Genomic DNA, 16642 nt, shown 5'->3' with positions numbered 1-16642 from the left:
ATATACTGATGATGTAAAAATTATTTTCTCTGGTTTGCCATTTTATAACAAATGGAACAAATTTAAATTTAAAAAACTTAGCAGAAATTTCTTTAAGGAACTATTAATTGTGAATTTGAGTGCAGTAAAACTCTAAACAATGGAGTTGGTCATGTGAAATGGTGCTGGGTTTTGCATTAAAAAAACCCAACCTTCTATGTTTCATGTAATTACATCTGTGACAAGAAAGAATGTTCACTTTGCTGTGTCTTTACTTTTTGTATATTGTATCCAGTTAAGTAAACAGGTTTTGGAGTGGTTTCAAGTATGTCGGCAACAGGCCTCTGATTTGGACAAAAAAGAGCTTTGCAGAACAGAACTCCAGAGAGAAATTCAGCTAATTTTTCCACGTATGTTTTGAATCTAATTACTTAATATCTGTTTGCATGTTCTTCAAGTCTGTGATTCTTCCTTCCTCTCGAACTGTAATATGTCACGTCACGTTTATTTTTTGTTACTCTTCTATTACAGAGAGCAGACTTTTCTTGGTTGGGTCCTCACTGAATGGATTTGGCACTCGTACTAGTGATGGCGATTTGTGCCTGGTGATTAAAGAAGAGCCAGTAAGTAATTTAAAACATACGTAGCTAAAACTAAGTCTGGTTTTATGTATGTGCTGTTAAAAGGCTGGATCCTGAAATGATAAAAAAATGTTCAAATCTTTTTGATTTAATAACGTAGTTTTGCACGCATGATAGCTACAAAGTTTGAGCCCATTAATGCATGGATAAGAATTAAACCCTATCTACCTAACAAAACTTATTTTTTAAAGTTTTCCCTTCAATTCATAAGTGCAAAAATACAGCAAAAGAGAAGCAGATGCCTAGAATGACAAAACTGTTTAGAGAACTCTTTTAGATGCAGAAACAACTTCTAATAAGTAAAATTTCTTATTATTAAGATTCGTAGCTACCAATTTTAGTGATCAGGCATTAAAATGTATTTAGTATTGTAAACATTTTTAGTGAGAAAAAATGTTATGAGTAGAAATTGGGTAAATGGAAAGGATATCTAAAATTTAAATAGACCGTAATCTTGAAAGAATTGAAGCATAATTTAAAGGGGAAAAGAGGGCATATTTTTGTAAATGGGGCTAGGTTTTCATCTAGGTCTGTGATATTTGAATGTCTGTTAATCACTTTGTATATTGAGTATGGATTGTTCTGTCTGGCATTTACTGTGATAAATGTGTCTGTAGGCTGTAGAATGTGTTGGTGTACATGTTCATGTATTATTCTGAGAACTAGTTTCATTTTAAAACCAAAGCATGCTTACTTTGAGTATTTAAATGGGAGATACCAAATTTTTTCATTAATTTTAATACCACATTTCAGGTGAATCAGAAGACTGAAGCAAGGCGTATACTCAGCTTAGTCCAAAAACTCTTCAGTACTAAACTTTGTAAGTTACCATCTAAAGTGAGGTGGTAAGATTATTGGCAGTTCTGGAAGAAGTGCTGATGCTCAATTGCAACTAATGTATGTAATTATGTTTCATCTAGGTTCTCTTTGGGAAACCTCTGTTAGTGAACTCTTGCTAATATCTTAGATTGCAGTGTCTTCCTGGGAAAAATGCTCTTAAGAATTTGTAAAATAAGATGTCAGTCACAGTAGACTGTGTAGAATTGGTTTTGTTCTTTTGAGAAGTAATTAACTTAGGTGCCTAATGAAGAAAGTAATAAATGTTGACAATACCAGCACATACAGATAAAACGTATCAGTTCCTAGTTTCTTTAGTTTATTGTTTAGACTCCCTTCAGGTTAAGAATTCATATGGGTAGTTCCTGACTTAAATGTGAAAGCCTTCTACTTCAAAGAGGCTTTTGTATCTTCCTTTGAATTATAAAATACTTAACATTTACTGATACCAATGACTTTATCACCCTGCTTCCCAGACTTGTGGTATATTCTTTGATGCTAGTACTTATGGTGATGTTCTGAACAGTCCTGCAGTGCTAAAAGGCTCAAACCATAAGTTTAAATGCAGACTTCAAAATTTCTTCATTGGCAAGCATGCATGCACAGATTTTAACAGCTCATGTGGAAGAAGGACTTGATACATCTATTGCTGAATAGGCATATGATATTTAGTGCTTATTACTACTGATTATTGACATTTGCATAAGTCTGAAAATTAATCTGGGTTTTTCTGTGGTGCAGCTCTCTCTGTCTGTGGTGCAGTGCTTTCTGATAGCACAGTGATAACATAGGTGTGTTTTTAGGGTTCAAGAAGCTTCTAAATGAGCAGTCTTTTTCAAGAGCTCTTGTTCTGTGACAAAGTCTTAGACAAAATCAGGTTTGTTTACCAGTACCAGAAAGGTATGAGAAAGGTATGATAGTTGTATGCAAGTAATCCCCAAGTGATTTGTGCCTTTGCCTATTTTTGATTTTGTAATTCTCTGATACCTTGCAAGTGCATTTGGTCTGCTTGATTTAATCAAAATATTCTATGGAAGGTAAGACAGGACAAAGCACTGCTGAGATTACCACTCCTGTCAGGCTCCCTTAGTTGTGGTATGTAGTCCTCTTACATCAACTCTTCAGAATCTTAACATCACTGTGGCATTAATTCCTATTTGTAGCAGTCTGTCCTGTGTCTGTGTGTGGATGTTTTGTGAATAGAACTAACAAGACAGAGTTTGGTTAAAAATGTCCAAAACCAAAAGGCTTCGGCACATGGGTCTTTGCACCTAGATTCAGCTAATTTACAAACTATAGCTCAGTTATGCCAAGGTTTAGTACTTCTGGATTGGGAGGTGTCCTGGTTTCAGGTGAGATAGTTAATTTTCTTCTTAGTATCCAATACAGTGCTGTGGTTTGGATTTAATATGAGAATAATGTTGGTAACACACTGAAGTTTTAATTGTTCTCAGTAGTGCTTACTATAAATCAAGGAGAGCCTGTCTACTTAAAATGTATGAAGCTGCTTCTGGTAATTATTTTCAAGTTTTTGCTGCCCTGTTCGCATGTATGATACCATCCTTTAATTTTAAGGTAATACCTCTCTTACAATATTAGTTAAGTATTTCTTTCTTTCTCTGTAGAAGAGAGACTGCAGCATGTTCTTAAAAAGTGCGTGAGCACTCATAAAACTTACTGTTGCTTCACAGGAAGGAATGGAAATAAACAGTGTGGGCCAAACATGAATGCTAACAAAGTAACAAAGTGTGTGCCAAGATGTAAGAGAAACAACAACAGGGAGAAAATACAAGATGCTATTTAAAATAAGTTCTTGCTCTGTTTTTTTTGAAAGAGTTAAAGGACAAAAAGAAATAATATATTTATTTGTGGCATAGATAAAGTTTTAGAGCTTTTTTAACCTTTTTCCAGATCACTTTGCTTCAGAAACTTGGGAGAAGTTTTTTCTATCTGTGCCTCTTATGACATCTCCTTCTTTGCTCTTGCACCCTGCAGTGTTCCTGTGCATTCCAATATAAGGACAGTAAAAGTGTGATTCTGTGCTTATTTCACCTCAGTTCTATGATGGATAAATGAAGGAGCATTCCAAGTGCAAATTAGATCAGTCCCTTTCACAATTTGTTTTGTTTTCAGAACTTTAAGTGCCATCTCTTTTATCCTTCATATGGAGTTGAATGTGATTATTAGATTGGGAGGTTTGGGAAGTGGGTTCAAACTTTGTATAAACTCTAGCTTGCTTCGGGTTTGTAAAAGATAACAAGTCTGAGTAAGGAGTTTTAGTCCATCAGATTCTAAGTCTTAGAGGCTTTTCTGTGTTGTCATTTTGCATCTAGAATACCAACAAGTGAAAATGTGTTCTGTTTTTGAATAGTCTAATAACAGAGAAAAGTGGGAAAAAGCTTCTGATATTTTATTCATTGTTTTTGTGGATATCTAAACCACTGAGAGTAGATGTCAGACTGATTTCTCACTTCAGATTCATCTGTGTGGGATTCATTTGAAGAACACCTTGATAATATTAGGTTGAGAGGTATTTACTGTCTGCATAAATAGCAAAGAGCTCATTTTCCCTTGGATTTACAAAGAGGTACAGTAGCATTGAGACTAGGGTATCAGAGTGGAATCTGCCTAATGGTGATCTAGTGGGAAATGTGGAACAGCTGGGACAAGCAAAGGATTTTGAACTCATTTGAATGGCTTTGAAGGACCGTGCAGATCATTGAGTGAATTCCAAAAAAATCAGCAGTTACTTCACCCTGTGGTGGGTTGTACCTTCCTAGATTCTTCATGAATGTAGATTCACAGACTTCTGTGTTGTCCAGTTTCTCCTTCTGTAGCATAATCAAATCAATAAGAGCAGGCTCTGTGCCCAGGTTGTCAAAGATCTTTTTGGCAAATATCATGTTTGGGATTAGTGTTCTGTAAAATTGCTTAATCTTTCATTATGTAAAAGAAGAGAGGGAATTAAACTCGTCAGTCTGAAATTCAGCATGAATAAGTTATATATGAAGCAATGCTTAGTCTTCTTTGAAATCACTTATATTCTTTTTTGCTAAGGTGAAGTGGTGTTCATGACCTTTCCATAGACATGCCTAAAACTATGGATCAGCTGTACAGATTTCTTTTCATGTATTTTGGTGTAGCCTCTCTGGTCATAGCTTTCATGATCACATAGTCAGTTTACTAAGGCACTTACTCAACCTTCAAGAATTCCACACCCTGTATTTGTGGTTATTTCTTCCCTGTATGTATATGTAAGGTACAGTATAGATTCTGCTAAGAGCATCATTGGACTGAGCCAAGAAAGAGGATACCAGCAGGAAGTTACTGCCTTCTAACTTCCTCTTACCTCTTCTGTCTTCTTCCTTGCTTTCTACCACCCTGTGAAACAGAGTGAGATTATCTTTTTTTCTTAGTCAGCCAATTTGGCACAAGCATCCATCAAGTGTAGGGAGGCACTTGCAGACAAGGATGTGTTTGGAAGTAGATTGTCCCTAGAATGAGGTCAGTTAACCTCTGAAGAGCATTAGGAAGGATCATAGTGAGGAAAGCTGAATTGCTGTGGCATACAGATAGATGTCTACTCTTGCCTACCGTGTGTTAGTGCATTGGGAATCTTTGTCATAAATTTGATAGTGAATAGAGAGGCGGCAGAGAGCTCTGCATTCGTTAGACTCTCACTTTAAAAATATTCTGCAATGCTGGAGGAGAGATGCCTGGATGTGTCAGAAGGTGCAGCTAGAAGGTGGGGATGCTTGTGTTAATTTAGCAGACAGAGAGCATGAATTGAAGTTGTTCATTTAAGAGTCTCCCTTTAACATTGGTAAATTAGTAAGATTGTCTTTATTCTGAGTGCCAGTCTGTGTTGCTTAGGCTTGTGCGATGCATTAAAATTCAGATAAAAGATTGCCTCAGGTCAAATCTGTCTGAACATGCATATCCACAGAACAGTTTCAGAAAGTCTAAAAAAAAAAAGTTTGTTTTAATTGAGTATTGCACAGTTTTTGTTCCACCAAATCTGAATTTGTCACCCAAAAGCAATGGAGATTATGCTGTTTAATCAAGCTTACTGTTCAGCTGATAGAAGTACCTTGTTGCTTTTTCTGGAGGGAAAGAAAAAAATCATTTTATTCAAGGTTATTTTTAGTCTGTATTGCTTGTACTGTGCATGCTTATTTATGCTAATCTGAAGTTAATTTATAAAAACAATGGGAAAATATATGATGTTGGATATGGACAAATTCAAATGATCCTAGGCTTGGCAACAGAAGTAGTTGCTAAAATCACACCTTTTCATATCATATAATATGAAATTCATATCATACAACCTACAGGCTCTATCTTTCTTTCTTTTTTATTACTTTCTTGGGCACAATATTCATTCAGAATTATGGAAAATTACTGAATAGAGGCTGAGGTATCATGAAGTCTAGGGAATTCACAACAATATGGCTGATGCAACAGCTTTGGGGAGCTGAGTGGTAGATGCATTTGGTAGCATACTGTGTAGGTAATATCTGATAATCATCATCAGTGTGGATTTATTGCATGTCCTATCACTATCAAAACATAAGGCAGATAAAGCTTACCCCATCTTTGATAGAAAGCGTTATTGAGTTTTCAGTAGCATTTCCTGGTATGTAGTTTATAATTCAAATGAACAGTTTTCAAAACAAGTTTTAACCTTATCATTAGCCTATCCTGGTTGGATATGTTCTTGCTCCTTTATTTTTGTACCTTAATTATAATTATTCAGGATTTGTATTACAAGTACTATTCCATGAAAGTATTATAGTACTGCATTCCTTATGTTAAAATTTCTGGAATATGTTTCCCTCTTTATGTTCTACTTACTTCTTCTCTAATGTTTAGTGGGGGGGTGGGGGTGTTCTACCTGCTTTCATAGGTTTTTTTTGCTACAGGTTCTAAAGGTTACTTAATTTACCAGAACCCTGCTAAATTTAATAAGCTGATATTTGCTATAAATCAGTCAATTAGATTCTATTACAGGATCTTTTATTAAGATTTGCAAATTGCATGAAACTTAATTGCATATTTTTCTCTCTTTCAGCTAGCTATATTGAGCGACCTCAGCTGATCAGAGCAAAAGTGCCAATAGTGAAATTCAGGGATAAAGTCAGGCAAGTATTCTGTTCAGCCTAATCTTTTAGACTTTGACATGGGAAAGTATTCTATATGTGTACTGCTGTTACAAGGAGTCCCACTATTTTGTGTGTTTATTTGTGTGGTGCTGTAGTTGTTACCACAAGTTTGTAGAGCTAGCATGCAGTGACAGTCAGCTTATTGCCTTGATGGTCTGACTCTTCTCATGTGGTTGAGATGCTATTCAGTTCCTGTGATGTGAATTAGAAGCAGTATATCACATATTTCTGTGGGGTTTTTGTACATAACTGGACTCCAAGTTAACAAATGGTTTGACAGAAAAACAGTGGTTGGAAGAAAATGGTTGTGAAATATAATTTTGCTTGCTGTGCAGACATAACTATTGGGCTATATAAACAACACTGAAACAAACTAGTTTGTGGTGATATTTTCTTGTATTCATTGTATATTCATTATGAAGACATTAGAATAATTTAGTGGGTTGCACTAGGACAGATAATGATGTCTTTCTTATTGTGTATGATAAAAGTATCTGACAGGAAAAAGTCATGCAAACACTGAAATATGTTGACAGTCTGAGTAATGTTCATTGGATTAGTTTTGTAACATTGATATGTATCAGTTTCCCATAGTAACATTGTTTCATCTTGTTTTTAAATTGGACTTTGAGCAACTTTAATGTAGCTCTCTCAACCTGTCTATACAGTTCTAAAATTTTATAATACTGTCTCTGTCTTTTAAGAACAAATAAGCTTACTTTTCTGACCTCTCCCTAAGAATGCATATCACAACATGTTTTTATCATGATATAACTTTATCATGGCTAGGTTCCTGCCCTAATAAAACTAAATCTGTCATGTTTACAATTTGAACTAATCTATATCATCAGTTTAACCTTTTGTTTCATCTGAGATTATATGCACTTGTTGGGGTTTTTACTTTTCAGTTTTTTCTTCATTTTCACCCAGTCCCATATTTACTTGAGTATAATTGTCTACCTTTTTTTAAAAATTGGAATGTTTTTTACTTTCTCTTCTAACAGCACAGAAGGTTGTTTCTTCCATGCTTCCTGAAAGTATGGTACTTGTCAAGCTAAAATTTGGGTTATTTGGATTAGCTACATATAGCAATGCTAGTCTTCGTATATAAATGAAATGATACATTCCTGGTCCGAATATTGAAGGAGTTACGGGATTATAGCAAGAATATTTTTTTCCCCAATTTAAAATGAGAAAATAAACTTTAAAAAGAGACCTTTAATATGGAAGAGATAGAAGTGATTGTGTGAGAAAACGGAAGTCTTTTTGTAAGCACTGATAATTCATAGTATTGTCACTTTCAAAAAATGTCATGATAATTGCATACCTTACAGATAGGATTTAAAGAACTCTTCATTTCCCACTAAATCAAAGTATGATCTTCTAAGACTAGAAGCAGCACATTATATTTTTGCAGAGTAAAAAGCAGTATTGTTCACCGTCTGGTTTTCCATCTTCCACATTGCTTTTGTGGAAGAGAGAAGTGACAGTGAATGTCATCATTTTGGGTTGGGATTTTTTTTAATTGGAGTTAATTTTTGTTTTCCATCTTTGCAGTTATCTTACTCTTACATAAGCTGTCACCATCATGTTTTGTCTTTTTATTTAAGCATTTGTCTCTTTCTAGTCTCTTCCTGGCCTCTTGTCTTTTATAGGCTCAGATGTACAAAAAATGCATATGCATGCATTTTTTCACAAAAGTCTTGAAAAAATGCATTGTATATTCTGTACCCTGAACACTAAGCCTGTCTTTGCCCAAATTGAAACTAAACATTACAAGCTTCCTGTGGGAGCCGATTTTTTGTTGGGAGTTTTTTCAGCTGCTGCGAGAACGTGGTTGAATTCGATGGGTGTTATCTCTGTATCTGGAGATGAACATTCTAATGTGTTACTTATAACTGAAATATATATATATTTCATATATAACTGAAAATGGCTGTTTCCTTTTACTTTGATTCAGTGAATGAGAAAGCATTCAGTTTGTATTTGTTCTCTTTTAAAATCTTTAAAATTGGGGGTTTATGGTGCTGTAAAAGTAAGAGAAGATCAACTGCACTTTAAGACTTACCATCATTTTTTTTGGTAGTCTTTCCCAGGAAATTATTCTAATGCCAGTACTGCTTCCCAACAAGCCTTTTATCAATAATCAAGATTTTTATACTACAGAAGATATAAAAAACTTCCTCTTCTGCTACAGTTTATGTACAGTTGACTCTTTTCCTCTTCTTAAGTGCTTTATAGTAGAACTTGAGTCCAAGCAGTACAAAACCTTTTTCACTTGCCACTACTGCAACAGCCGGTAAACATGCAATAGGACTTGCTCCAGTCAGCATCTGGTGAACAGTCTTGTTGTCAATTTGGATTAATTGGAATTACACATGCAATCTGACATTTTTTATTATATTTGCACATACAGTTAATATTCTTATGGGTGTTCATGTTTATATTTACAATTGTGATGTGGTAGCTGAAGCTTGTTTATTTCCTGTACTGTTATGTACTATATTCCTAAAACATATAAAAGGTTATGTTTGATACTAACTCAGGTTTAAAATTATGCAGCAGTTTTGATGCAAATAATGTTTTGGTGTAAAAAGTGTATAAAAGATGTAAAAAATGTAAAATGCTCAAAATATATTAAAAATTTCTTGTTGGCCTCAAATTATTGTCTTTTAAAAATTTAATGAATTTCAGGTCTGTGTTCCCCTTATATAATCAAGAAAATCCAAAGAAGTATTTGCGTGAACAAATGCTATGTGAATGAAACTTGTGCATGTAAAATGGAAATAGCTGTATATCACATATACAGCTACTTCTTTGTCTTATAATAGACTCTTCTTATTGCAAGTTAGTGTTGATACAGATTATTGACTATGAATGCAATATAATTTCTTGAGTTCTGTGAGTAGTTAGGCTCTATGTGCAGTAGGAAATTCAAACTTGGGGGCAGGTTGTGTTGTAAATAAAGCAGTTAATGCTTGTTTGCCTTATTTAATCTTAACAGAATGATAAGTATCAAAACTGGTTTATTGCAAAACATGTAGTGTTGACTCAGAATTGGTTTTATTCCTATGTACTGGTTCTCTCTTACTGTCATTGCAGAAATAGCTCTTACCTTCTGACCTCTTCCAGTTCTCTTTCTCAGTTCATTGGCATAATTTCCTAAACTAATACCTCAAAGAGTCCTTCCTGGTATCAAAAGTAGTCTGTAATAAATCATGTACTGCAAGTGTGGTTGGGAGAAAGATTTGGTAAAAGTTAAAAAAGATATACTAAGTTGTCGTAAATTCTAAATTTGTATCTACATGTATTCTTAATTTAAAACAACAATAACATTTTTATACAAAGGAGTTCAAGTCTGTAAGTGGCTCAGGTGCTATAAACAAAACTAAATCATGGCATTTAAAACTCCGAAGAAAGTTTATAGGGCTTTATATTAAAATTACTTTTCTCCATATCTGTCATAAAGTAGGTAGTAAACATTCAGAAATTAAATACCATGATGCTTCTTTTTTTTTTTGCCTCCTGAATAGCAATGTGGATTTCGACTTGAATGTAAACAATGTGATAGGTATAAGAAATACATTCCTTCTGAGAAGCTATGCATTCAGTAAGTTTTTATTGTATTTTCTTATTTCTTTAAACTTTGCTTTTAGAGTTTGTATTTTGGTATTGATATGCTATGAAAATTCAATAGATTACTATATATATAATTACCTATTTAGCTACATTAAGTAGCTTTAAGATAAGTTCTTGTTGCTCATTCTAAATACGTGGAGAAAACAGCTGTATGTTTTTAACTGAATATTATAATATTCAGAGGATAAAAAAAGATTCCTCATATTGAGGTCCATATATCTACTACAAGGGCTACTTCAGGTACTCTGCAGATAATAAAATCAGTATAGTAATGGTTATCTAGTGGTATAATCTCCAGCTTCTTTTATTTCCTTACAGCCAATGACAGTATGGATGGCTGATAGCCAGCTATGTCTGTATGCTGTTGCAGAGCCTTTGCTTGGAAAATCCAAAATACAGCTTCAGTATTTATACTAATCCCAAATCAAAATTGGTTTGTGTCTGCTCAGGAATTTGCATTTTAGGGAGAGATTGCGAAACAGCCTTGTGAAAGGAAGGTAATAACAACAGCACTCTTAGTGGTAAACTAAGAGTTTCTTTCTTAGCATTGCAATGTCATTTGTCAGATAAGTACATAAAGGAGTGTGCCTCAGCCTTTTTCTTCTAGGGCATTTGCATTTATTCCGTGACCCTCTTCTTCAGTTCTTGCACAAAAGAATTTCTTTCTGTTTAGGGTAGGCAGTTACCAATAGAAGCTGCCTTCACTAGTTAAATTTTACTAATACTTCAGTCAAAGTAGTTTGTATTCCATATTCATGTTACTAGGAGAGTCTATAACTTGTCCTGGATCAGTTGGTTAACTGTAATTTCTTCATACATTTAAGAAAGTGTATGACTGGAAAAGGATTTGCTTCCAAGTATTAAAAATGTTAGGAAGTAATCATTGAGCAGTCAATTCATGAAGTCTAATGTTGATATACTTGTTTGTAGCTTCTGTCACAGATTGTCTTTGCTCAGAAAATCACTGTAGGGCCTACAAGTGCAGATGTGAAAACAGCAGTGGAAGCAGTCCTAGTATCCCACTTTGTCTTCTGTTCTGCTGTGGTGCTCACTTTTATAAGGCCAGCAAAGTCAACTTCATGTTTCCTGGTGAAGGCTAAATAATATTTTCTTGAGGTCAAGGGGTGAGTTAATAGCAAAGGGAGACCTGTGATTGAAAACAGTATCTTCCCAATGTTCTGGACCTTCCTAAATATCATACAGCATACACATTGTCTGTCTTGTCTTCCTTGGACCAGAAAACTCAGGTGACATAGGGCGCACAAAACTAAATGGAAGCTTTTATCACACTGCTTCTATACTTTTTATAAGTCATATGAGCAAGAGTGAATAGCCTTATATGTATTATCCTGCTCACTTAAATGTGTAGTTGAAGGTCTTCAACCTGAATAGGGGGAAAAAATTATCAAATTACCTCTAACGTGAAGATGTATTGGTCTGTGTTCTATTGGAACAAATTAGATACTCAGGCAAACAAGGGACTATCTTAGTGAACATGATAAAAAAGCTACAACTCACAAGATTTCTGTGGATGCCCTTCTGTCTGTTTTGAAGCGAGTGCTCTAGAAAACATCGAGAATGATGAGGCAAGCTGACACAAAATGTCCACAGAAAGTGTAGGTAGATTAGGCACAGCTAGAAGATGAAGTCTGTGCTGTTATGTTACCAGCAGTTTGTTGAAGGGGCCGTATCTGTGATTAATCAGCAATTTTTGCTAGATATTTTTCAGTTAATGGGGGCTGGGCTTCTTAGCTTTGTGCAAATAACATTACTGAGCATTTTCTTGCGAGGTAGCTTGTATCAAAGTTTACTGGCCATATTGCACACTAACTTTGTTGTATACTAGTTAGATGCACCAGCAGAGAGAATTTAATATCTCAAAATGAGGTCAACTAAAAAAAGGTCTTTTCTGCTGTGACACAAAATAGCTATGTTTGAAACTGGAACCTATTTGCATTTTTCTCTCATGGAAAAATTCTATTCCAATTAATGCATCTTCATGTGGTATCTATACAGTACTTTTTTGGCATCTCACAATTGGTGTGCTAAGTTATATTTTTTAGTTTAACCACTGGTGAACAATGTCAAGAATAATGTGATTAGTGTAAGGAGTTTGGTTGTTTTCATAAGGTGTTCCAGATCTAGTAGGACATTAATTCTTAGAAGAGTACCAGTTACATGGGCATATCTGCTGAACCACTCTAAACATATTGTGAGAAAGTCATGCTTGATAGTTTTACAGAAAAACAGAGAGCACCCCAGCTGAGGCAGTTGTAGGATGCTTTTTGTCCTTGTGTCCTGATAAGCAAAATACAAAACTTTGTATGATGATGTCAGGTTAGAAAAGGTACTCCAGAATGTAAAAGCTTTTTTTGATGATCTACTTCGGCATACCTGCAAATAATAAACTATTCTGCAGAGTCCCAGGAGTTTGTGGTGGGTGATGTTTTCCTACAATAGATTAATACTTTACTTAGAAGGTTATCTATATTCACCAGAAATTCAGAAGATTGTATCTGGCATATGGCTGTATTTATGTTTTTCCTCATGAAATGCATATGTATTAATTTAAAGAGATGTTGTATCTAACATGTCTTCTGCATTAAAAGCTATGGAGGACAAGGCAAATTTAAAATTTATGTTTGGATGCAGGGATTACTGCTGTCATGTCTCCTGATGTAAACTTTAGAATCAACTGTGTCCTCCAGCCACAATAATTCTTTTCCCTGCCTTCAAAGTTCGTATAGTCTGAATTAAATAAAATAACATAGGGTCTGTCGTGGCAGCAAGTTTTTTCAGGGAAAATTGGTACTATGAACTGGAGAGACCTTAGAAGTAGAAAGACGCTTTCCAAATTTCCTAGTGTACCTCTTATGATGTGTCTGTGGATTTTACTACTCAAAAGGCTGTTTGCAAATGCAAGTACTATATTTTGATTTTTATAGGGTGGATAGTAATTGTAGAATTCTATAAGTAAATTCTATAAAATGCCTGCAGAATGTAGCCTTAGAATACAAAACTACCATGTTCATCAAGTAAGAGCAAATGTTGATTAATTGCTATCTAGTTAAATGTACTTTTTTGAGATCTGTTTATTTTACTTGCAGTTGAGAATCGAGTTCGTCCATTAGTAGTTGTTGTTAAGAAGTGGGCAAGTTTTCATGAGATAAATGATGCCAGTCGTGGTACTTTAAGCAGCTATAGTCTTGCGTTGATGGTTTTGCACTATTTACAGAGTAAGTATTTTTTACATGTTTAAACTGTCCCTTTTAAGTTCATTTTGTAGTTTTCCTCTTTAATGAAATAAAACAAGCATCTCCTACACAAAAATACTTAAAAGTAAAAGTGAGTTTTACTCCATTTCTTTAGTGTTGCATTTGTCTTTAACAAGTGGTTCTGCTCTTTGGAGGCAGAGTTACCACCTTTAAAAAGGTTTGGAAAAGAAAAAAGTACCTGGAGGACACTGTGTAGCTATAAAATAAACTCAAGTATAAAATAAACTCACAAAAATGCATAAGGACATTTACTGTAGTCAGCTGCCACAGCTGTCTAGGAAAGAGGAAAAAAAGGGTTCAAATAATCCTTTTCATGCAAAACTGTGATCAGTCAGCTGTCTTGGGAAGATCAGCAGTCCAGAAACCAAAGAGGAGCCTTGTACCTGTGCTTCCTCAGCCTTTTCTGTGGGGGGAAAAAAAGGCATGAAAAAAAGCCCCTGAGGTGTGGCCCTGTACACTGTACATGCATCTAAGCATCAGATTTTTAGGTTCTGATGTTTTATTCATGCAGATTTTAAGGTTTTTTTCCCTGCTATATGCATGTGATGTTCCTGAAAATAGCTTGTGTCCTAGAATTTCTAATAATGTTTTTGTTGATACTGTAGAGGGAAAAAAAGAATACCTTTCTTTGGCACTAGTGTCCCTGCCTTCGCGAGGCAAATTTCTTTTCTATACTTATTTCTATATTCTTATACTAATGTGGATGTCTTTGGACCCAAGTTTAGTGTGGCTTGAGTTTATTTTGTAGATACATCAGTATCTTGTACATGAACTTTCTTCCAGATAATATGTCTAATTAACTTGAACAGTAAAAAAAGGAAACTCATAGGGCAAATGCTAGTGGTAAGTGGTAATATTTCCCCTCTCATCCGTCCTCTTGGTACAGCTTACTAACGCATACACACCTAGATACAAACCTTGGTTGTTTGCTCTGATTTTGTTGCCTTTTAATTTAGTGTGGTAGAGAACTGGAAAGTATCCAAGATGTGGCAGAAACATGAACACCCACAAACAAAAATGTTATTGAAGCAGCTGTGGTAATTTTCTTAGCAGTCCTGATAGTATATTCTACTCTTTGAACATACTCCAAGCACATTCTAAGGATTTTGTGTTCTGATTCTTAGTTCCTATGGAACTAGGATTCTATAAGGTCTTCACCTGTAAGACCTTATAGAGTGAACTAAGTCCCAAGTCCAAGACCTGTGTACTGAATTTATTTATTATTTTCCCTAGTGAATTTTGTATACCAATTTCTTAAACCATGTTGAAGAAATGATATTCAAGCCTTAGTTTGAGGAGTGCTCTGACAGTTCTATAACTGCTTGAGTACGTTGAAAGTATAGAATATACTTTGGGATTTTGGTTCTTCTATAGGACCATCTAATCTGAGTCTTTTTTTTTTTTTTAATGTTTCTAATTTATGTAGTTCAACAGATGCACTCCCAATCTATGGTTTTCATAAAAGTAACCAATAATTAGGTAATTTTATGTTTGTTAGTATTGTTAATGACTGCATGATCTTCATAACATATTTGTCATTTAGCAGACCAGCTAATACTATTAGACTGCATTTGTGTATTTTATGGGGATTTTGCTAGCAATGCCTACTAGGTGTGTTGAGCATTTTTTAATAGGCTACATTTGGAGACTCATTATGTAATACTTGGCAGCTGAAAAACATGTTCTTTTGCAGTAACTGTAGACTCGTTCATAGAATTGTATTAGATGTAAGGAAAAAAAAGATGAGTGAAGCTCTCATTTTTCATTTAGGGAATCTAGATGATTTTCCTGTAGCCATGAATTCTGAATATGAATTTGAGAAATAAAGCTGTACACAGCTGCTATAGAATTTTTCATGCCTTTTACATATAGTATTATCTTGGTAAGACCTTTCTTTAGCTGAATAAAGTTCCTATAGTACTTACTAACTACAGTAATAGAAATGTTTCCCAAATAACTTATTTTACAAAATGCTTGAAAGTGAAGTTCTTGATAAATGTTTTTAAATTAGAATTTCAATGCAACTCTTTGGTGTAGTTGATATGATATTGCTTCCATGTGAATTACATGAATCACAGCAACTTTGACTTTTTTTTTATAGCCTTACCTGAACCCATCCTTCCATCCCTCCAAAAAAATTACCCAGTAAGTGTTTCTTATGGATTTACTGCATCATATATGTGTGTGACCCGGCTTATCTAAATATATGAATTCTTAACTGTCTCTAATGGATTAAATTGAATTAACAGTTCCAGTAGGTCAGGTCATTTTTATGCCAGACCTAAGTGTGAAAAAGATTATTTGCTGCTTTTGATAATTTCTTTAATGAAAATTCTGTTATGCATGGGAAGATCTGACACACAGTTAGAAGAAAGTGCTAATGAAAACCACTGACCTAATTCTCTTTATGCTGGGCTGGAAATATCCCTGTGTCAGCTGTAACTTTCTGGTGCCTGTATCTTAATGTGTTAAGTAGTGCTTTTTCATTCAGCTCTGCTGCTTCAGAATTCCATTCCTTCCTACAGCTGTTGAGTTGCCTGATATTTCCATGTGCAGAAAGTGAGTGATACATGGTTTACTAAAGCAACTTGAGACATCACAAAATTTGACTTCAGTCCAAAAACAAAACACCTTTTTGGAACTTTGCTATTGTAGTCAGATCATACTCTGTTCATTTCTGGAGAAGCCAGTGAATCAGTATGCTTTGGTCCCTCCAGAATTAGGAGTGTTATTAGTGAGATTTAATCTAAGAAAAACTATCTAGAAGTAAGAACTGCCTTCCTAAATATTTGCCTGTGCACAGAAGTGCTATTGCTGAGTAGTTCAATGCTGTAATTTATTTACAAAAATTTCTTGTTTCCTTCCTCTTTACCTGTCTCATATGTGTCACTTAAAATTTTTCTTTATTCATAGCTGACATAATTTGGTGTTCCTGTCTACATATAGGGTATTTTTAATTGGTTGCTGGCAATTGTGCCAAGCTAGTATCAGAAAGCCATTCTGTCTTTTGCCTGTATTTCCCATAGTGCTCAAACAGGAATATTTAGTGGTGCTGAATATCAGGGGGAAAATATTGCGGTGTCAGCCATTTTGGGTAATTGAGATAATT

General features: G+C 34.7%; 1 protein-coding gene across 3 annotated transcripts in view; it reads left to right on the top strand.

The window, feature by feature from the left end:
* TENT2 (terminal nucleotidyltransferase 2) overlaps window positions 1–16642 on the top strand; it is a 45236-nt gene that overhangs the window by 4866 nt on the left and 23728 nt on the right. For all 3 annotated transcript variants that reach the window (XM_084224995.1, XM_084224996.1, XM_084224997.1), the window contains exons 5-11: window positions 275–389; window positions 511–602; window positions 1374–1440; window positions 6529–6598; window positions 10153–10229; window positions 13366–13494; window positions 15635–15678. In XM_084224995.1, the coding sequence (XP_084081121.1) occupies window positions 275–389; window positions 511–602; window positions 1374–1440; window positions 6529–6598; window positions 10153–10229; window positions 13366–13494; window positions 15635–15678 (594 nt within the window). The remainder of the gene's footprint in view (window positions 1–274; window positions 390–510; window positions 603–1373; window positions 1441–6528; window positions 6599–10152; window positions 10230–13365; window positions 13495–15634; window positions 15679–16642) is intronic.

The sequence above is a fragment of the Fringilla coelebs genome, assembly GCF_963513975.1.
Source record: "Fringilla coelebs genome assembly, chromosome: Z".
Classification (NCBI taxonomy): domain Eukaryota; kingdom Metazoa; phylum Chordata; class Aves; order Passeriformes; family Fringillidae; genus Fringilla; species Fringilla coelebs.
The sequence above is the reverse complement of the archived record's forward strand: the minus strand, read 5'-3'. Positions and strand labels throughout refer to the sequence as shown.